Source organism: Nicotiana tomentosiformis, chromosome 7 (genome assembly GCF_000390325.3).
Source record: "Nicotiana tomentosiformis chromosome 7, ASM39032v3, whole genome shotgun sequence".
Classification (NCBI taxonomy): Eukaryota; Viridiplantae; Streptophyta; class Magnoliopsida; order Solanales; family Solanaceae; genus Nicotiana; species Nicotiana tomentosiformis.
In genome coordinates, this window is record NC_090818.1 from 16,406,376 (window position 1) to 16,429,758 (window position 23,383).

At 39.0% G+C, this 23,383-nt stretch overlaps 1 protein-coding gene across 3 annotated transcripts; it reads right to left on the bottom strand.

The window, feature by feature from the left end:
- Nucleotides 1-8,658: 8,658 nt before the first annotated feature.
- LOC104085165 (ATP-dependent helicase rhp16-like) lies at nt 8,659-22,731 on the bottom strand. 3 transcript variants are annotated; one of them, XM_070181340.1, is made up of 16 exons: nt 22,605-22,731; nt 22,198-22,293; nt 20,647-21,749; nt 19,879-20,001; nt 19,727-19,800; nt 19,520-19,583; nt 19,274-19,420; nt 19,101-19,186; nt 18,478-18,547; nt 17,199-17,321; nt 16,519-16,749; nt 10,468-10,572; nt 10,220-10,372; nt 9,883-9,971; nt 9,734-9,814; nt 8,659-8,914 (listed from the first exon to the last, which is right to left on the bottom strand). In XM_070181340.1, exons 2-16 carry the CDS (start codon nt 22,238-22,240, stop codon nt 8,842-8,844), a joined length of 2,565 nt encoding a protein of 854 aa, XP_070037441.1. In that variant the 5' UTR covers nt 22,241-22,293; nt 22,605-22,731; the 3' UTR covers nt 8,659-8,841. The 3 variants fall into 3 exon arrangements, 2 of the variants coding, with proteins under 2 accessions (XP_070037441.1, XP_070037440.1); XM_070181339.1 differs by having other exon boundaries at nt 20,647-21,752; XR_011409532.1 differs by lacking the exon at nt 9,883-9,971 and having other exon boundaries at nt 20,647-21,752.
- Nucleotides 22,732-23,383: the final 652 nt, after the last annotated feature.

Below are 23,383 nucleotides of genomic sequence, written 5' to 3' on the forward strand. Positions count from 1 at the left end.
GAAAGGTTAGCACTGGGAGATGCAGTTCGACCATGGCTAGCTGAGATTCTTGCAGCTCCGAGGCCGCCTACAGCAGGGGTTCACATTCAGCGAAACACCCTAAATTTTGAGGCAAAGGGATGGCAAACATTCGTGTGTAGCAGACTAGACCCATGCAAAAATGAAACAAATCTTCGTATTCAGCGGGCAGTGCTAGTCGTTTCTATCATGGCCGGGTACCCAATCAATGTGGGTGTCGTGATGTCGACCAACATGTATGTGGTTGCCAGGCAAGGTGACACCCCCTACCCGTATCCCAACACTATCACTAAGTACCTTACGGATGCGGGTGTGGAGCTGAGGGATTTTGATACCAAGGTGTGGGCGAAGAAGCCCTTTTCGTGGTATTCTTTTATGGGTGGTGGAAACCCAAAGAAAAAGGGTCAACCCTCTACTACTGCAGGCCAGTCTGATGAGCCCGTAGGGGTAACTGCTAAGACAGTTGACATGCCATCTACTTCAGCAGAGCCTGCTGATGGTGCAGCAGCTATGCCTCCACCTCCTTCTTCAGGTCCCTCAGTATCAGTGCCTTCCACATCGGCTTTGAAGCCGGTGCCCGTGCCTGCTTATCAACTATATGCGTTGCGAGTCTCCCAAATACTACCGAGCCTCAACAACTGGATGCAGACAGCTACTACAAAGATGTCTGACATATTCAGTGCTGTTGCAGCACAGTCATCCACTCTGGCACCCTAGATTCCTCCGACAATGGAGGATACATTGAAGAAGATCTTGGAGAACCAGACCACCATCATGAACACCTTGGTAGCACATGGAACAGTGATTGAGGAGCTGGGGAAGCAGGTAAAGAAAATGAGGAAATCCCAGCGTCCAAGAAATCAGTTGACAGGCTGAGGAGAGAGGTGGCCAAGATAGAAGCAGCTGGTGATCTTTCATTTGATATGCTCATGGGGTCAAACCCACCAGCACCAGCAGATCCAGCAGCACCATCAGCTCCAGTGGCACCAGTTGGCCAGTCTGAGGAACCAGACCTGGCTACCGACACTGCCAAGGCAGTGCGCCAGATGTTCACCAACCCAGTTACTCCCAGAGCCGATGATGATCGATCCAGTTAGAGGAGACTGAGGGCGGTGACGCTGATATGGACACGGAGATGTCCAAGGCCACATAGGGAGTCTTTTTCACTCTTACCCTTCTTTATTCTTGTTTTGATTAAGTATTGGGGACAATGCTTATTTTTATTCGGGGGGGGGGGGAGTTATTTGATTTGCTATTTGGATGACTTTTAGACATTTGGTTTGTAATAACTAACAATATTTTTTTCTTTCTCTTTATTATGTTTATATATTCTCTCTGTTCTCTCTGGATGTATGTGTTCTCTCTTTTCCTCTCTCATTATGTATATTCGTTATGCTTTTAGTAGTTTGATTTTTCTTAGCTTCTTTATTATGTTTTCTTATTAGTTTATGTTTAATCTAATAGCTTCTTTTTAATTTTGTAGCTTCTTTTTATGTTTTAGTGAACAATAAGCCTTTGGTTTTCTTAATGCCACGGTTTTTTTCAAAGGTCATTTTTGTGTGAACCGGGTGACTCTTCCCAAAGATGGATAGCATGACAATCTTCTTAAGGGATTGAGTCCGTTTTGGTGTTTAGGTAAGAGTAGTAGTAATAATGAATAAAAAGACCTAATTGAGTCAGGCTCGAAGAGTAAAACATGCTTTACTTGGTACCAACACACTTAACTACGTGCTTATGGTTAAAAACAAGGTTTTTGGAAAGATATATACCTAGTTAGTGACCTTGTGACTCTTGTGTTGACTTAGGCAATCATCGAGTGGTTTAGTCGAACCATAGTGATTTTCAATCTTGAATATGGTCATTGTGGGCCCTCAACTCTATCCTCTTTAACAATCCCGTTGCATGAGAGGTGAGATTTTTTTAATTCAAGTCCAAGTACCCGTTTGAATTATCTAGAACTTACCCCGAATGTGTCTCTAGGCAAAATTTTAAGTTTTGCTTGGCTTGAGAAGTGATTGTAGGCTCTCCTTGACCCGCTTGAAATTTTTCATGGCCCACCAATGTTGTTATCCCTAGTCAACCCATTTGAGCCAAAAACCTTTCTCATTTGATAACCATGTTACAAGCCTTTACCCGTTCTGTCATGACCCTCTCTTGGCACCCGAGCTTTCCTTAACACTCTTTTGAAACAATTAGCTAAAAATGTAAGTATGGGGAAGAGACGAGGAGTTTGAAAAAGGTATCAAGGCACAAAAAGAGAAAATAAATGAAGAGAAGGAAAGTCAAGAAAAAGAAATAAAGAACAAAAAGAAAAATGCAAAAAGAATGTGAATAAGTTGAAGAGTTGAAGGGATTCAAAGAAAAGTAATGATGCAAAGCATGGAGAAAATGAATATCATGACCAAGAAAGAGTGATGTTATGTCTCTCTAATCCCCCTATGGAAAATAAAATGCCTCAAAGAGTTGGCAAAGCATGAGCCGATAAGAGAAAATGGAGTGCTTAAGGAAAGATGAACCTGTTCTATTATAGCATATCCAACCATAGTCCAAAATCCTTCATTACATTCCGAAAAGGCCCTACATGATTTCAAGCCGAGTGAGCTTACATTAGTGGTGATTTACATGAGGGGCAAGCCTATGGTACTTAAAGTCGTACTTATGACATTCTTTTGAGATAGATGAGCGAACTAATCTTTGAATTGATTGCTACATTCTTAAGTGAGATATGCAAACGGAGAGTAGAGAGGAGGAGTTTGGGATCCACAATGATCTACATGAAAGAGCGAGCTTCCTTGATGAGTGAAGTCAACTCTTGTTGCTCAAGTGTCACATTAGAATTATTTGTGCTTAAAAGTTCAATCCATTGCCTTGTTAATAATTCATAAGTGTTGTGGATAATTATTGGTCCCAATTGATGCGTGATTGATGAATCTTTGATTAGTAGGAATAGCTCTTAACTTGTGGAGGTGGTAATTACCTTATTTGCTTGAGGACAAGCAAAAGCTTAAGTTTGGGGAGTTGATAAGTGGGGATTTTAACTACTTATTAGCATATTTTTGCTTTCGTTTTAGTCCAAAAGCATTTAATTGTGTTCCCGAAAACTAATAAAATATGTTTAATTGCAGGAATAGTGGAAAATGAGCTCCCAAGATGAAATCCAACCTCAAGAAGAAGTGATTTGAACTAAAGGACACAAACAGGCACAGAAGCTCAGAAGTGCGGACCGCAGATTTTCATCAGGGACGCAGATTGTGAAGAAACTCCTATAAGAGACAGGTGTAAAGTGCGGCCTGCACATGACATATGCGGCCGCAGAACCTAGGCAAGAGCAAAAGTTCAGAGAACTTGCATCGCAAGTTCAACAGAAATGTGGACCGCACAATTATTGTGCGACCGCAGAAGAACAGCTACACGACCGCAGTCACATTTGTGCAGTCCATAGAAGAGCAATGTGCGGCCGCACTCGGAAATGCGCGGACCGCAGAAAGAGAGAAGTGGGTCGCAGTTCAGAATTATGCGGCCGCAGGTTTCCATTCATGTCAGGCTGAAGCAAAGTGCGGACCGCACATGGAATTGTGCGGCCGCAGAACCTACGTAATGGCATTTTTGTCTAAAAATTCCAGCACTGTATTGAAGAGTTTCACTTTTTTAGGTCAAGTTTTGACACCAGCAGCTATAGTAGACGTTTTCTTTTACTCTTTTTAGTAGTTTTTGCTATTTTGAGTTTTTTGAATATTGATTTGATCATTTTAATTATCAATATAGATTTAATTATCACTTCTTCTTCTTTTTCTTCCAATTTAAGCATGAGTAGCTAGATTTTCACTAGGGTTGTGACCTAACCCTAGTGTGTAAACTTAATGGGTGTTTGATTTATTACTTGTTTATGGTTGGGTGTTAATTATCTAGCCTAGTTCTTGCTTTTATGTGAAGAATTAATGGTTGCAAAAATTATTTCATGCCTATTTGACTTGGTATCTACTTGAGAAAGAGAGACTTAGTCTAGGAAAACTTGGCTAGCAAGAAATTGGGTCAATCGAGAGATTGATAAGCCCAATTAAAGGGTTGAACCTAGAGATAGTAAAACCCGACATGAGATTATCATCAACTGTTTTGTTCAATACCCATTTGGACTTGAGAAAGCCAAATTGGGCAAAATTACTCTCTGGCCGAGAGGTATTGAGTGGGTACTTGGGTGTTGATAGCTATAATACACTCTGACCAATAAAATAAGCTTTAAAGTTTACAACCCATTAGGCGAACACCTAGGTGAAGGTCATAGCCATAGGCCTTTTATATCATTTGAAAAACAACCAAAACCACTTTCCTAGTTTAAATTCTTAGTTTGTAATCTTCGTTTAAATTAGACCTAGAAACAACCCAAGTTAGTGGGAGTGCAATTTGAGATAATTCAAGCTCATACACTATAATATATATCCCTAAGACTCATTCATAGCTCCCTGTGGAAAATTGACCCCGACTCCTTGTTGGGTATTACTATTGCATCAACCGTTTTCATATCCTCAAATAGAGGAGTGAAATTGGACGAAATCAGTGGACCCCTCCAACATTACTTCGAGTCAGGTAAATCCCTCCCCCATCATCCTCACCTCATCGGCATCCATATCGGAGCACGTCTAGTAATCATCCTCGGCTACACGTTTTCCTTTTAAGTCGTCCATCGAAGAAGAACTTTCGGTCGGTCGTGAGGCCGATGGCTCATCCCTCCGCAAGTTATCAGAGACTCTCACTGATAGCCTTTCAGCTTCCATCGTGGTTTCAGGAAGAGACATACCATCTGCGGCTTCAGTCGATGGCAGAACCACGGGCGATAACTCGGCGTCATCTTCAAGCTCTATCACTGAATCCACCGCCCGGGCAATCCCATCACTGACATCCACCGATCTCCTCTTACGAGGAACCAAATTCCCATCACTCGGCGATGATTCCTCTTCCTCGTCCACTAGATGAAGCAAAGGGGAAGCCGGAAGATCCATTGACGATATATCTGTGGGCGCAAAAGAAGCCGGCACGGAAGTAGCAGTAGGTATGGCCAACGAACGAGTAGACCTGGCCGCAGCAGAAGAACGAACATAAGTAGATGACCGAGCAAGCCTAGCCGCGATCACAGCAGGAACAGACTCTGAAGAAGCAGCTTTTCTCGTACGAAATGCAGGAGGAGGAGCCGTCAGACTCCTCGAAGATCCTCGAACTGAAAAAGAATGATCGAAGGTTGTCACCACCAGTAATAAGCTATAGCATGCAAGCGACCATGCGGTCAAAACAAAAAACAAAAAAAATATACAATCGACGAACTCACCATCCAAGGAAGAAGAAGGCCCGAACCTCTTGAGAAAGCTCGGCCACTCACGAATCCCCATAGTGTGAGGTAGAATCCGGCCAACCCAGTTGGAAATGTCCACGACCAAAGGAGGAGGCATAGCCTTGGCTATACAAGGAAGAGACAACATGTTAGAGCCCACGACTAGAAACGGATAAATCAAATACCTTACATAAAATACGGATACTTACGAGCACGATTCCAAGTCTCAGGAAAGCCGTCCGCATTGGCCACCACATCTTCGTTTCTGACGAAAAAGTAGTTGAGCCAGAACTGACGATTCGCTTAGTCGTCCATCTTCACTACCATGCATTTACTTTCTCGGTAGCGAAGATGCAACATCGTCCCCCTATAAAAGCTAGGGGCGAAGAGATGCATCAGATGGTGGAGTGTAACCTCGACCCCGTCCAACTCGGCGAATTTCGAGAGCATCCTAATAAGCTTGTAGATGTACAGAGAGAGTTGGGCCGGGCAGACACCGTAATAACAGCAAAATTCCTCCGCCAATAGGAGAAGGGGGAGTATAGCCGACCTGGAAAGGATACGCATAGAACGCGCAATATCCGAGGCATGGATTTGCACCACGACGCGTCCTACTGGGACCAGATTGATATGGGTAGGAATGTTGAATTTTGCCCTAAGCTCGGCCAGATCGGCCTCTTCCATTACTGATTCTGAGATTTCATGCTCACCTTCAGGCGCCTTCGAAAAATCGAACCTAACTTTCTCACTACGAAGGATTATTTCCTCTACCGTAGGAATATTCTCTTCTTCAGTGGCGACGAAGACCCTATCAGCATGAGGGGGTATAAGCACCGCCAAAGGGATAGGGTTAGTTGCCATACCGAAAACAGGGGGTACATTAGCCATGTTGTTAAGGGAGGATATTCAAGAAAAGAAGTGTTAGAAGCAGCAAGAATATCTAAAACCAGTGAGAAAATACACGACAATGGAGGAAGAAGAAGAAGATACAGAGTTCTTTGATGTAAGGGTTTCGTAACAATTGAAACGTTACCCACGCACCCCTATTTATAAAAACTCAAGCGTCGAAAATCAAGGAAATAATCATCATTACATGGGACTGTAACCGAAGCGGCAGACTCAATCAGAAGACGCACGTGAAACGAAGCAACGTATCAGAAAATCGCGTCATAATGACGTCTATCGCCATAACGTCACCCTGATTTGTGGGACTTACAACCCCACGAATTACGGCTCACAAAGGGACACGCTGCCAACTCGCCCCAATCATCACGGCTCGTTCAGGTAGTCCAAATGCTTCAACCATATTATACAATATCCGCTCATCGAGCCCGCCTGAGACCGGCCTCAATAAGCGGAGGGACTAACTGTATAGAACAAAATCCGCCCTAGAATATTTAGGGTAATATAGCATTAAGGAAAGAGTCAGTCGAGGTCGGCCAGGGAGCAGCAAGATTCATGGTCGAGATGTCAATAATGACTGAGGTCGAGCATCGCTGACAGAGCAGTAACGGCTAGTTTTTGAAATAGGATATTAAAGAGAATATTCTAGTGAATATTCTCTGCACTTATACTATTAGGGTTTGCTAAAGACTTGTCTGAGATAAATAAGGAAATAGAGAAGGAAAAAGGAGGGGGGATATTCATTGTGATAAGAGCAGACTTTACAAAAAGATTCTCTCTCTTGTAAAGATACAAAGACTACCTTTTTATGAAGATTATTGCCCATATTATTCCATATTTTTCTACCAGATCCGAGAACAATTCGAACAAATCTTGGATTTATCTGTCATTCATCATTGTCAGGCAGAACATTCGTCCAATCCATCCTTTATTAAGTGAATCATTCCTCTTATTTACTTAAAAGCCACTTATTGCTATTTATTGCTAGTTACACCTCCATTATTGCTCATACTTTATGAACATTTTGTGCTTATCATTGTCAACACTTCACTGAATATGTCCCATCTCATACATGTTTTCAAGATTCACATCTAGAGTTATTATATTAACTAGATTTAATCCTTTATTATATAAATTTAATAGTGTAGCCGAAAGATATACTTTTTGGTCAAACATTTACCTCAATGGAATTAGATAGACTCAAGATAAGCATAAGCCAAATATACCTACAATTCTTACTTTGGGGCAAAACAAAAACCTCTTGACAAGAAGCATGCCAAAATGTTAGCTCAAGGCTGCTCTTTCCTTTAAAAACTTGCCCCTTGTTGGTATAAAGCTTCCTAATTTACATCCAAAACTTTTACCACAAAGAAAAATCCTTTTCTATAATCTACAGTACTATTTCCGTTCCAATTTATGTGAACCTATTTTCTTTTTGGTTCGTTCCAAAAAGAATTACCCATTTCTAAATTTGGAAACAATTTTGCTTAAAATTACAATTATACCCTTAATGAGAAGCTTTTATAATCACACAAATACTCTGGAGCCCTTTTTGAATTGTTTAGGACCACAAATTACAAAAGTCTTCATTTTTTCTTAAATTTCGTGGCCAGTAAAACAGGTTCAAATAAATTGGAACGGAGGGAGTAGTACTTAAATATTATTACTACTACATGTTAGCAGCGCTGCAGCAGTGAGCACCAAACTGCGCGCGACTCCCCAAAGGCTTTTGTAGTTAGTCAGTTAAATTTTCTTATTAAAAAGAAAACTATGACACAGTCCCAAATTCAAGCCAGTAAAAGTCACTTCGAAAAGGCATTTAGAGTGGAAGATGAACGTAGATACGCTTTAATTTGATCTCGTATGATGCAGAAAGAGGAGATACAGTGATGGCAATGATCCCAACCAAGTATGATAAGAAACGACTAACACTGCTCAACACATTCTGATTCTGCTTCTTTTTCTTAAAACAAATTCTCTAACTTCTCTCCAAAAATATTTTTTTTAAAATATTTTGGAGAAAAATACATTTAGAAGTAGTTTTTAAAAGTTTGGTCAAACATTAATTGCTGCTCAAAAGTGTTTTTCAAATTAATTAGTCAAACACAAGCTATTTCTCAACAAAAATACTTTTCAGACCAACACTTTTGAGAAAAATCACTTCTCAAAATAAATTGCTGGGCAGAAGTGCTTTTCAAATTAATTAGTTAAACACAAACTGCTCTGCATCAAAAGTACTTTTCAAAAAAAAAATGAACTTTTGAAAAAAAATTACTTTTCAAAATATGTTGATATTAGAATCTTGGCCAAACAGGCTATAACACTGCCAAGACATGAGAAATTTTGGTTAAGATGAAAAAAAAGAACGCCTTGGACATTCTGCCCACCTCAGTGTTAATTGTTCACTCTTTGACTGGAATGAAATTATAAGCTAATCATTGTAATGCAAAACAAACATAAACTCCCCTGGACAAATCAAAAGCAGTACGGCTTCCTACTGGCTAAATTCATAAGTCTATGTACATACTTTGTGATAGAAGCTAAACAAAATACCAGAGAATTTGTTTGCTAAACCAAAGAACAGAACATAGTCCAATTTAAGTCACAAACAAGAATTTCAAGTCTTCTTCCGTTAGTTTCCCAAAGGCCTCTGAAGAGCCACCAATCGTCCTGCAACCAACTTGAAAGTTTCAGTATGTCGAGGAAAAGAAGGGGAAAATGGTTTTGGAGAGAGTATTTGGGGGTGGGGAGAGTAAAGAAGGGAACAAGAAAGCAAAACGTAAAACAAAATGGTGGTCAATAACATCTTTCAGGGGAAATCATCAAATGGTCTATCTTTGGAAATTATTTGAATGAGAAAACACTGAAAGTTATTTGAGCTCTCACTGTAGCCAACTATCCTTTTCTTCAATTTTTGACCTTTTTCGGTTATTGCATAGGGAAGAGGAAGCAAAAGAACTAACTACAGTGAGATTAGGCACTAAGAAATTATTCTTTATGCTTTGAACTGATGAGAGTATCATCTGATAATTACTCACACTGTGAGGGAAATCGCACATGAAATAGTATATGTAGCTAAATGGAAGAAATCAAAGATTTCAATATAGTTTACTTCAGATTCAAATCAAAGGCAACTGAACAGTGGGATGATATACAACTGTGATACCAAAGAATTGATTGAGAGAATCATGAACAATGTGGATAGGGTAGGATGAGCTGCAACTAGACAAAGTAGAAGGGGGAAGAGAAGCTACTTGTGTACGTATTTGAACCCTCAACCTACACGGTGGAAGATGAGGATGCTCACCAAGTGTCTCACCATTTAGTTATAGAATAGTTAGAAGAAAATTACTTAATTTCCATAATTTCTTGAGACCTCTCCAACTAAGATAGCATATATATATATATATAAATCACTTCAACTTTCAACTCATCACCTATTTTCGTCACAATACATATGCAACCATCCATAAGAAAAAACCCACTTACCCTTCAAAAACAAGTTCCTTCTTCTCCTGCAACTTTAAGATCTTCTCCTCAATTGTATTCTCAATCGCAAATCTCATAATCCTAGAAATGAGAAAAGATAAAATAAGTTCCACTCAATAACATAAAAATACAAGAAATGCAAAACAGACCTAACAGGTTTATATTGCCCTATTCGATGGATTCTATCTTGGGCTTGGCGCTCCACAGCAGAATTCCACCAAGGATCCATTATGAAAACCTAGCATAGCCATAGAGAAGCCACGTATCACCACGAATTGTGCGCTTATTCAGCATATAAATACATGTGATGATGGTACTTGAGCTGGCTCTTTAAGTGCACAGACAAGTGAAGTTGGAATATGTTAAATGAACCAAACAACAGGAGATCTGAAGAGCGATAGAATAAAACACTAGATATTAAAACCCTTTGGCATTTGAAAAAAGTTGTCACAGTCAGTGTTGACAGAAAAATGAAAAAAAGCTTACATGTGATGCAACTGTAAGATTGAGTGCAACACTTCCAGCTTTCAAGCTCATAAGAAAAATGCTGCAATCTGGATCTGCAGTAAATCTGGTAACTGCTGCAGCTCTTGCAGCAATAGACATGGATCCAACTAATTGAACACAATTGATGCCCGACTGAAGAGTTTACAAGGCAAGATTTTCTTGTTACACAGACTGAAAAAGAAAGGAGGAAAGAGTAGGAAGGGAGCAAAGATCTCTTTATATCTTACCTTCTGAAGAGAATAGTGTATCAGATCCAAAAATGTAGTGAACTGGCTGAAAACTATTCCTTTTGCAGAACCATCTCTTTCAATCATGAACCTGATTTCTTCCCTCTAGAATCAATAAAACAAGCAATGAGCATCAATCATGTACTCCACAGACCGCCTCTCACTTTGAATCTCAAGATGGGATCTTCCTACTGGATATTGAGTTTAAGATGTTAATTGGATTTCACTATTACACCATGAAACGGAAGAAACATAAATTAAAGGTTGAGAAGTCAGTTTGACAGAGATAATATCACAACAAATTTGAATTTGAATTAGGTGAATTAAGTTCTTGAAAAATGTCACATAAATTGGAACAAAGAGAGTATCAAAATAAAGGTGCTTTATGATAGGGTCCATTGCATTCAATAGCCAAAGTAATAGGCATGTGTCTAAGGAAAATTCCTTTGGTTTGGTAGCCAACTTTGTTGAATTTCTTTGGTTTGGTAGCCAATTTTGTTGAATTGTCAACATTGAAGAAAAATAAGGAAAAGTGTGTGCAAATTGTCAAATTTAGTAGGCTTTAGAGAGTGAGCCTTCGGCTATAAAAGGAGAGCTTCAACTCTCATTTCTACACACCAACAAAGAGAGAAAGAAAGAGTGAGGTTTCACAGACAAGGTATAAGAAAATAGTCTGTGAGAAAAATAGAGAGTGAACGATATTGTAGTGAGGTGAGAATATCAAAAGAGAGTTATTTCTTTTGAGTGTTGTAGTGGTCTTTGGAGTATTTTACTCGGACCTACAAAGTGTAAAATTCCTTGCAATAGTGATATCAGTTGCTCGTCTTGAGGTCGTGGTTTTTTCCCTTATTCAAAGGGTTTTCCACGTAAAAATCTTGGTGTCGTTGTCACTCTTTTATTCTTGTTAATTACCGTATCTCGGTGCTACGTGATTATTCTGTTTTTATTACTGTGAATATTATTTCTGTAGGGGGTTTATTCCCAACAACTGGTATCAGAGCACAGGTTCTGCTCGTTCATAGAAATACTATTCACTATCGGTAGTACTATACTCGATGAAAAATAAAAATATCCGGAGTAAAGTACGAGGTAGCAAAATTTAACGGAGATAGCGGTTTCTCAATATGGCAAAGAAGGATGAGAGATCTACTCATCCAACAAGGATTACACAAGGTACTAGATGTTGATGCCAAAATGTCTGATACCATGAAAGCTGAGGATTGGGCTGACTTGGATGAAAGGGCTGCTAGTGCAATCAGGTTGCACTTATCAGATGATGTGGTAAATAACATCATTGATGAAGATACCGCACGTGGCATTTAGGCAAGGTTGGAAAGCATATACATGTCCAAAATGCTAACAAATAAATTGTACCTGAAGAAGCAGCTATACGCCCTACACATGGGTGAAGGTACGAATTTTTTGTCACATTTAAATGTGTTTAACGGACTAATCACACAGCTCGCCAATCTCGGAGTGAAAATCGAAGAAGAAGATAAAGTCATCTTGTTGTTGAACTCGTTACCATCTTCGTACGATAATCTGGCAACAACCATCATGCACGGTAAGACTACCATTGAGTTAAAAGATGTCACATCAGCTCTTTTACTCAATGAGAAGATGAGAAAGAAGCCTGAAAATCAAGGACATGCTCTCATCACAGAAGGTAGAGGCAGGAGTTATCAAAGGAGTTCGAGCAACTATGGTAGATCCGGAGCTCGTGGGAAGTCTAAGAACCGATCCAAATCAAGAGCTAAAAATTGCTACAATTGTGATCAACCAGGTCACTTCAAAAGAGATTGCCCAAATCCAAGGAAAGGCAAAGGTGAAACTAGTGGCCACAAGAATGACGACAACACAGCCGCCATGGTGCAAAACAATGATAATGTTTTCCTCTGTATAAACGAGGAAGAGGAATGCATGCACTTATCAGGTCCAGAGTCGGAATGGATGGTTGATACAACAGCATCTTACCATGCCACACCGGTAAGAGATCTTTTTTGCAGATATGTAGCAGGTGATTTCGGCCTTGTGAGAATGGGTAACACAAGTTTCTCAAAGATTGCGGGGATTGGTGCCATTTGTATCAAGACAAATGTCGAATGTACATTGGTTCTCAAGGACGTGCGACATGTACCTGATTTTCGAATGAACTTGATCTCGGGAATTGCTTTAGACCGAGATGGATACGAGAACTATTTTGCAAATCAAAAGTGGAGACTCACTAAGAGATCATTAGTGATTGCAAAAGGAGTTGCTTATGACATGTTGTACAGGACAAATGCAGAAATATGCCAAAGTGCATTGAACGCGGCACAAGATGAGATTTCTGCAGATTTGTGGCACAAAAGAATGGGTCATATGAGCGAGAAGGGATTGCAGATTTTTGCCAAGAAATCACTCATTTCTTATGCCAAAGGTACAACGGTAAAACCCTGTGACTACTGTTTATTTGGTAAGCAGCATAGAGTCTCATTTCAGACATCGTCTAAAAGAAAATTGAATATACTTGATTTGGTATATTCTGATGTTTGTGGTCCAATGGAAATTGAAACGATAGGCGGTAACAAATATTTTGTTACTTTTAGTGATGATGCTTCACGAAAATTATGGGTTTATATTTTGAAAACCAAAGATCAGGTGTTTCAAGTTTTTCAGAAGTTTCATGCTACGGTGGAAAGGGAGACAGGCCAAAAGCTAAAGCGTCTCCAAAGTGACAATGGAGGTGAGTACACTTCAAGGGAATTTGAAGAGTACTGTTCGAACCATGGGATCAGACATGAAAAGACAGTTCCTGGAACCCCACAACACAATGGCGTAGCAGAAAGGATGAACCGCACTATTGTGTAGATGGTGAGAAGCATGCTCAGAATGGCTAAACTGCCTAAGTCATTCTGGGGTGAAGCAGTTTAGACAGCCTGTTACCTGATCAATAAGAGTCCATCAGTTCCGTTGGAGTTTGACATCCCGGAGAGAGTTTGGACCAACAAGGAGGTGTCCTACTCACATGTGAAGGTGTTCGGTTGCAGAGCAACCAAAGGAGCAGAAAACAAAGATGGATGATAAATTTGTTTCTTGCATATTCATCGGATATGGAGATGAAGAATTCAGATACAGATTGTGGGATCCTGTAAAGGAGAAGGTCATCAAAAGCAGAGATGTAGTCTTCCGAGAAAGTGAAGTTGGAACTGCTGATGATATGCCAGAGAAAGCCAAGAATGGTATAATTCCTAACCCTGTTACTATTCCTTATACTTCTAACACTCCCACAAGTGTAGAAAGTACGACTGACGAGGTTGCCGAGCAGGGGGGCAACCTGGTGAGGTTATTGAGAAGGTGGAGCAACTTGATGACGATGTCGAGCAAGTGGATCATCCCACTCAGGGAGAAGAACAACCTTAACCTCTGAGGAGATCAAAAAGGCCAAGGGTAGAGTCATGCAGGTATCCTACTATGGAGTATGTCCTCATCAGTGATGAGGGGGAGCCAGAAAGTCTTAAGGAGGTGTTTTCCCATCCAGAAAAGAACTAGTGGATGAAATCCATGCAAGAAGAGATGTAATCTCTACAAAAAAATGGCACTTACAAGCTGGTTGAATTTCAAAAGGGTAAAAGACCACTCAAGTGTAAGTGGGTCTTTAAAATCAAGAAAGATGAAAATGAAAACCCGGTCAGATACAAAGCTCGATTGGTGGTTAAAGGCTTCGAACAGAAGAAAGGTATTGATTTTGACGAAATTTTCTCACCTGTTGTCAAAATGGCTTCTATTCGAACAATCTTGAGCTTAGCAGCTAGCCTAGATCTTGAAGTGGAGCAGTTGGACGTGAAAACTGCATTTCTTCACAGAGATTTGGAAGAGGAGATGTATATGGAGCAGCCAGAAGGATTTGAAGTAGCTGAAAGAAAACAAATGGTGTGCAAACTGAATAAGAGTTTTTATGTGTTGAAGCAGGCACCAAGGCTGTGTGGTACAAGAAGTTTGACTCATTCATGAAAAGTCAAATTTACACAAAGACATATTCTGATCCATGTGTATACTTTAAAAGATTTTCTGAAATAACTTTATTATATTGTTGTTGTATGTGGATGACATGTTAATTGTAGGAAAAGACAAGGGGCTGATCGCAAAGTTTAAGGGATATTTGTCCAAGTCATTTGATATGAAGGACTTGGGCCCAGCACAACAAATTCTGGGTATGAAGATAGTTCGAGAGCGAACAAGCAGAAAGTTGTGGCTGTCTCAGGAGAAGTACATTAAACGTGTAGTGGAACGCTTCAACATGAAGAATGCTAAGCTAGTCAGCACACCTCTTGCTAGTCATCTAAAGTTGAGCAAGAAGATGTGTCCTACAACAGTGGAGGAGAAAGGGAACATGGCTAGAGTTCCTTTTTCTTCAGCATTCGGAAGCTTGATGTATGCAATGGTATGCACCAGATATGATATTGCTCATGCAGTTGGTGTTGTTAGCAGATTCCTTGAAAATCCTGGAAATGAACATTGGGAAGCAGTCAAGTGGATACTCAGGTGCCTGAGAGGTACCACGGGAGATTGTTTATGCTTTGGAGGATCTCATCCAATCTTGAAGAGCTATACAGATGCTGATATGGCAGGTGACATTGATAACAGAAAATCCACTACTGGATATTTGTTTACATTTTCAGGGAGAGCTATATTATGGCAGTTTAAATTGCAGAAGTGTAATACACTTTCAACAACTAAAGCAGAGTGCATTGCAGCTACAAAAGCTGGCAAGGAGATGGTATGGCTCAAGCGGTTTCTTCAAGAGCTGGAATTGCATCAAAAGGAGTATGTCGTCTATTGTGGCAGTCAAAGTGCAATAGACTTGACCAAGAACTCCATGCACCATGCAAGAACAAAGCATATAGATGTGAGATATTATTGGATTCGTGAGCAGATGGAGAACGAATCTTTACAGGTCAAAAAGATCCACACGAGTGAAAATCCTACTGATATGTTGACCAAGGTGGTACCAAAAGACAAGTTCGAGTTATGCAAAGAACTTGTCGGCATGCGCTCAAACTAGAAGACAGTGCTACCTCCTCTAGATGAATGAGACTGGAGGGGGAGATTGATGGGGTCCATCTCATTCAATAGCCAAAGTAATAAGCATGTGCCTAAGGAAAATTTCTTTGGTTTGGTAGCCAACTTTGTTGAATTTCTTTAGTTTGGTAGCCAATTTTGTTGAATTGTCAACATTGAAGAAAAAGAAGGAAAAGTGTGTGCAAATTGTCAAATTTAGTAGGCTTTAGAGAGTGAGGCTCCGGCTATAAAAGGAGAGTTTCAACTCTCATTTCTACACCAACAAAGAGAGAAAGAAAGAGTGAGGTTTCACAGACAAGGTATAAGAAAATAGTCTGTGAGAAAAATAGAGAGTGAGCGATATTGTAGTTGGGTGAGAATATCAAAAGATGGTTATTTTTTTTGAGTGTTGTAGTGGTCTTTGGAGTATTTTACTCGGACCTACAAAGTGTAAAATTTCTTGCTATAGTGATATCAGTTGCTCGTCTCGGGGTCGTGGTTTTTTTCCCTTATTCAAAGGGTTTTCCACGTAAAAATCTTGGTGCCGTTGTCACTCTTTTATTCTTGTTAATTACCGTATCTCGGTGCTACGTGATTATTCCGCTTTTATTACTGTGAATATTATTTCTGTAGGAAGATAAATAATAGAAGATTTCGAGAACAATCTGAATAGAAAATGGTAAGAATGAGATTCCTCCATTTATTCAAACTTCAAATGGGGAAAACATTTAATCCATAAGCTTCAACTTGTTTTCCTGGTTGGAACACTAACTAAGTTGACAAGAATATGTTGGTTTTCCTCATTGCAAAAGCACATACATCAAGGTACAACATCATGAGCTACATCTGGTAGATGCCATGTAAGTCTTAGAATCATAATTAGTTGCTTGATGCCTGTACGGGATGTGGTACGACACCTACTTGGTCTCTTTGTGAGAAGGGAAAAAAACATAAAGCAAGGAGTAAAAGTAAGGTGAGGAAAATATAATAATAAAGGAGAAGATAAGATACCAATGCATCTATTTTAGTGCTGGACTGGAAATCATCGAGCTGAATTCTGTTCAGTATGCTTGAGGACCTAAACCTTTTGAGAGTCGGTTTAGAATTCTGATCCGCCTTATCATTATTTGCACGCAAGTCAACTGTAAGTAGTTCAGAACACAGAGGGCATGACACTTGTCCCACACTTGCAGCGAAGTCTATCAAACACGTCTTGCAAAAGGCATGGTTGCAAGAAGTAATCTGCAATAATCAAAAGAGATGCACAGTTCAGAAAAAGACCGTCTAATGGATAAGGACAGCATGCCATCAGAAGAGTTTAATAAAGTATTTTTGATCGTCAAAGATAAATAAAAGAACTATATATAAATTATTAAAGTCTTTGGTAATACCGGAGAAAGACTATCCAAGATATTCATGAACTTCAGAGGACTTTTGGAAAATGGAAATAGTATATGGAGTAGCTTTTGTAAAAGCACTGGCCATATCATCACCATTTTCGCTAGAAAGAACTAGTACAAATGTGATCCTTCAATAATCATTAAAGAAATAAAACTTTAAACATGTAATGCAAGAAAAGTGCATTTAACGATTGTACATATAATATTCAGGCAGAAAATGAGAAGCTGAAAGGTGCTGGAACTTTCTCTTCCTGTTTTTGGATGGAAGGGAAAAGGGGTGCATAAACTCACTACTGGATCTTCCACTGTATCTTGACATAATCCACAAGGTTGCTCAATATTTCCAGAGTCCATGCTCCCATTTTTTGCCAAAGCAGTACTCGAGTATACCACAAGGTAAGGATGAAGAACTGCCTGCCGAATTAAGAAAAGATATCAATCAAACGTTTAACACAACGAAACTTGACTGAAATAAAACAAACACTTGCATGTTATAGATCGTCAAGTTTCTACTTTATTACGGGTGTTTGAACTGTTATTTTATTGCAACCCCGCTATTCAAGAGGCGTATTTGGAAGATCCAAAAAGAAAAGTGAATACTAACCGCATGTAACAAGTGACAGGAAACTAAATGTATACCTTGGGCCTAGCATGATAAGAGGGTCAGGTACTTCAAAATTATATTCACAAAAGCGACCAGCACAACAAAACATAAGAACTCGGCCGCGAGAAAATAATTCAAGCAAACAAATATGTTTAAGTTAACCTTTAGGGCTCATCTAGTGAGCGGGATTGCACATCAGATAAGTTCTGCAATCCAATCTATGCTCCAGTCCTACACTTTGGTTGAGTACAGAATAACTTTTGTGGTCCCCTTGACCAAATTGTATATACTATACGTTAAGCTATAATCAAATACACGTCCAACCATCTAAAGTTATCACTTCAAAAATTTAACAAAGCAAAAAAATGTAATACCAGAAGGTTAAACTTATAATGAGAAATTTTATTAAATTACAGCAAAAAATGAGATAGGAATAAGAAGAGGAGAACATAAAAGAAGTTGGAGAATATTAAAAAGAATAGGCCAAGATAAAAGAAGTTGCACAGCATCTCTCTATGTATATTACAAGAAATAAGTTGAAGTTAAAAAAAAAAAATTAATCCAAATGGACACCCACCGAACGGCTTAAATTAAAAATAACATGCGGATGTATAATATATATATTATATATATAATATGTTTATAATCGTATATAAGCAGTATATAATCTATGTATACCGGCTAGAAAAAGTAAACAAGGAATCTGACCGGCTACTTATAAAGACCCCTTAAAAGAAAGGACCAAGGAAAAGTAGTTGAACGTAAAAATATTTGCAGGGAAAAAAATTGGATAGAGATTATAGACACAAAGGTGCAGTGAGGGGCATGGTAGATCAATTGCGAGGACTGGGAGGTAATAACTAGAGAATCAAAACGAACACGTATATGAATGCATGTATACATAACAATTACCAACAACAATTAGTTCCATGCAAGGCAAGCATTTATACAGCATCATCTTGGTACCTGCCGTAGGCGTATGAGCAGCTCAACAATGTGTGCATAGTTATTCATCACTGTTCCAGCTTGAACATAACTGCACCAAAATACATAATGGGTAAAAGGTATAACTAGATCTAAAACTACCCTTACTCTTTTTGTAACTTTTTTGCAAGGTAAAAATAATAAGAAAAGAAATTCATGGTGATGTAGAGACGAGAAGGGAGAAGGGAGGTAAGGAGAAGAAATGAGAATGGAAGAAAAAGAAAAGAATAGACAGAGAGACAAAGAGATTTTGAGAGAGAGAGAGAAGAAAGATAAACGCTATCAGATAATAGCAGTATTTTCATGATCTAACACATTGGTAGGAAAAGGAAAGCACGTGATCTTAATCATTCAGTATTCCAAGAAATGGAACCAATATGTTCCAGAAATACTCAAGACCGAGCAATCATAGGAAACATACTCCATGAGATTTGTCAACACATAAGACAAGAAAACAAAATAAATGTGCTAGCCTCGTGATACAAATATAGGGAAACACTATTTTTAGGGTGACCAGCAAACTGGGGAACCACAGACAAGCAAAGAATGGTTGGCAAGCAATAAAATCTTGTGCTGGAGCAGCATATATCGGCTAAGAAGCATACATATTAAACTGTGCCTGGCTTTTATTGTACAATGACATGTAGTAGTCTTCTTCTTTGATATCCAAAGAATCTTTTCTCAAAGTAACCTGAGACCATATACAAGTAACAGATAAGCTGGAGAGAAGATGATTATCAAATTGAATCAACCTACATTAGTGCCCAACAAAACTTACAATTTTCATAGGAAGTGCAAGATCAGCAGCTCTTCCTTTTTTGCTACGTCTTAGTAGGATGCTTTTTAGAATTTTGTGTTTCAAAAGAACCATTGCATCTCTACCACTCCCAGAATTTCCTTCACGTTTTATAGGTGTAGCAATGTACTAGAAAGAGAATACACATCAACCTCACCATGTCAGCAATAAATTTAATTTTTGGCAACAAGAGGGAGCCTCAAAAGTTTGAATGTCAATTTAACTTACTCTATTCCACCAGCAAAAGTGCCGTACAGATTTGTGGGGGCATTGTGGGCACTCAGCTGTAGAGCTGCAAGACATAAAATTTATCAAAGGACACACAAGAGAAAAGATTTCAGATAACAATGGGTGAGGAGAAAAAGAAAGAAGAGATAAAATATGTTTTTAGCCCTTGGGGTAGGTACAAAGATCAAGAAGAAGCTATAAGTTTACCTATAGTCAGGTGTTCTGCAATCACAATCCTTGCAAAAGTAAAAAGAGTAGGGTACTATTTGTAGGAAACGGACCTGTGCAAAAGTAAAGCATTTAATTAATCTCATAACACAAACATCTGGAAGACATTAACCAGCAAAAGTTAAACTTACAAGTGAATACAATTCTCCAACAAGATTCTGAATCGGAGTACCACTTAAGGCCCACTTATAAGAAGATTCCAAAGCAAGAATAGCTTTTGTTGTGTTGCAGCGCCTACCTTTTACATAATGAGCCTGTGCAAGAGAAGTGCAATCAGTTGAAACATTGCAGACAAATGACATTGCATCACATGCGACTAAGGAATTCTAGACGCAGTGAGATGATTGGGAGTTTGGAGCAGGCACACACTACAGATCAAATACATCATTCAGTAGGAACAGAGAGAACAGAATGCTCAGATCCATTGTGAGGATAGAAGGTAGAGATCAAACTTGAATTGCAGATAATATTTAACATGATGAGCAGTTGAGCAAAAAAATGAGCATTAGGACGGATAAATATTTTGTTTCTTTCATACTGCTAATTAAAGGTTGATGGCCTAAATCATCATAGAGGCCGGTAGGTACTTTCATCTATATTACTCAGCAGTTACCATAGTGTTTCTGCATAAATCACAAGACTCTTCACATTCTAGCTCCTTAAGAAATCACTACAGATCTCCATGTTTCTAACTTTTAGGCTTTGTGAACAACTTGATCTTCTGGGAGAAAACTAGTACTTTTATCAAAAGCATCATGAACAGAACATGAAAACATATCCAAGGAAACAAACCATATACATTCTCAGCTAATACTGACAAATAAGAACTATGAGAAAATGATAATTGAAGAAAGCAACAACAAATATAAGTTTGCATGATATGTGAATGAATGACCTACCTCATCCAAGATGATGCGATCCCACTTTACTGTATGCAAAATCGACTTCTTCCGTGACAAATCTTGGGATACACTTGCTGAATTGTTAATAGAACCATCATTCTTCCCTTCTTCTGTCATGCTACTACGCTTCATGCTCTTCCTATGACCTGCTTTCTGCATATCAGTCTCTGACTCAATAGAATCGGCTTTCTGCACATTAGCCTCTAACTCCGTAGAATCTGTTTTCTGCATATTAGTTGCTGACTCCATAGAATCTGTTTCCTGCTTCAACAATTCTACCCCAAGATTTAACTTCTTCCTCTTCTTCTTTGACTGATTGGAATTTTTAACAGAATCAGGTCCACACTTCTTCTGGTGAATGGAAAACTTTTCTTCAAAATAAGATTTTCCACACCACTGACACTTCTGTTTTGGCGGCATCACATTTTTCCTATATTCAGCCTCAACAGTGGAGTAAGTAGTGATGACAAAATCATATTCCTCGATATTGTGGATATGCTTCCTTTTGTTGCCATGATAAACAAGAATCTTGTTGCTTCCTTCAGCGGCGCATCGATTGATCTCATTAACCCACTGAATGGCAGCAACCACAGGACATATGATAAGAGTGCCTTTTACTGCTGGGAGTTCCTGTGTTGTACTGAGTGAAGATGACAATAAGCCGGATTCACTAATTGCTTTCCCTAATTCCCGTTTAGCAAGCACAAGTGCTATCGCTTGGATAGTTTTCCCCATCCCCATCTCATCAGCAAGAATACCCCCTTTGGTCGAAGATTCTTCTTGCTTGAGTGACCAAAACAACCACTCCTTCTGGTACCTAAACAGTGGCACAATCATACTTGATGGTGGCTCCGCTGTTTCACAAAGTAACTCATTCTGATTATCTAAGTCAAAATCATTGGGATAATGTTCTGCAAGCCATTTGTCATTCTCTTCTTCCCATTTCTCCCACATTAAAGTTGGTCTAACAACTTGGTTGCGTATCAGCCTCTTAGCGCGGTCGAATTTCCTTTCCCTTATTCTTTCCATCAATGCAAGATATTCGCTATCTTGATCAGTAACTCCATTCGTTTGTTCTTCTTTCACCATGTTGAAATCTTCTGCTGCATGGACTAATTAATCAGAACAGATACATTATATGACTAAACAACGAAGTTAACAATGCGAAGCATGTCATTTTTGTCATGTTTACACGGTATATGGAGTAGGGGAACCAAGATTTGAAGCTTATGAGCTTAGAATTCTAACAACTTTAAGTTACTGGATTCTAAATTAATAATGTGTATACGGTATATGGAGAAGCGGAACCAAGATTTGAAGCTTATGAGCTTAGAATTCTAACAACTTTAAGTTACTGGATTCTAAATTAATAATGGGTATATATTCAATAAATTTGTTAAGACAACTACATGCTTGAACCACGGTTCGGCCGAACCCGTAAGTTACGCCTTTGCCCCAAAAAGAAAAAAACAGCCAGATAACACTCTATACATTATTGCAAAAAAATTGTACAGTAAGTACTAAGTAGCATACGCGCCTATGGAATACCTTCATTACTTGAGGTTGCGTTGTGCTTCGAATCTGAAGACATAGCACGATAATCATACTCGTTGGAGCTCTCCCAGTATTGGGTACTTTGATCACCTAATTTTTTTCCAAGGGTGAAGTGGAAAAACATCCAAACCTTAGATATAGGTACATGAAAACATATTTATGTTATAGAAAAAGTTCATCTCACACAAAAAATTCCCACACTTCCTCTCAATCGGACAATCGCTGTATGAAACCAATTTGGATAAGCAATAAAAGTTGGGAAACACAAAAATTATAGTCAAAACGAACTAGTACTACTATGTTTCAATCTTAAATTAACTTTTGCGCAGAATAAAAAAGGGTATAACACATGAAAATAAGCAAAATAGAATTACAAAGAGAATGATCGAGTGAATGTTTACGGGAAGAGAAGAATGCTGAGACGGAAGCTCCATTCTGAGCAATGAGCAGCAGTTTTTCGTTTCTCTTTCTCTAAACAGAGAGAAAGGGAGAGAGACGGTGAGGAGGAGGAGGAAACTGAGAAGTTGAGAAAGCGGGAAAGTCTTTTATAGGGAGGAGAGAGAGAGAGAGGAGAGAGAGAGAGAGATTTTGATAATGCCAATCGTTTTTTGCTAGTGACAGAGGGTACACCATCTTATGCCTGATGTATAAGCTGAAATACCATACAATATCCGTACACGTCAATTTCGTGCTGAAGAAGCTTTGCGTGGCAGCATAGTGGGACCCAATTAGAACTGTAAAAATGTGGTCCTCTCCTTGTTGGTTACTTGTGCTGAGGAGAATAAAGATCTACCATCGTGAGACCTGTATAGTATTTATTTTTTGGTACATTGAAAAAATTAAGTAACATTTTTAAAATCTTTCATAAATTTCACTGCTTAAATAAATAAAAATTCCTTAGTTGCATCCTTTTATACTAGCAGTTTATTTTATTCTGTGACCATACCACATACATATGCATATTGTATACGGATAAAACCGAGCTCGATATTCAATCGAGCTTTCGAACTCCCTGATTAGGCAAGGGTCAGAATATCTGTGATCGGGTGGAGTCGAGCTCGAAGATCGATCTGACGTCTAACACCATCAGCCAAGATCGGCACATGGTGATTACGATAGAACCCAAAACATTGTCATAGTTAGCCATCGAAACCATCAGATTTGCCCTCGAGTTTACCGA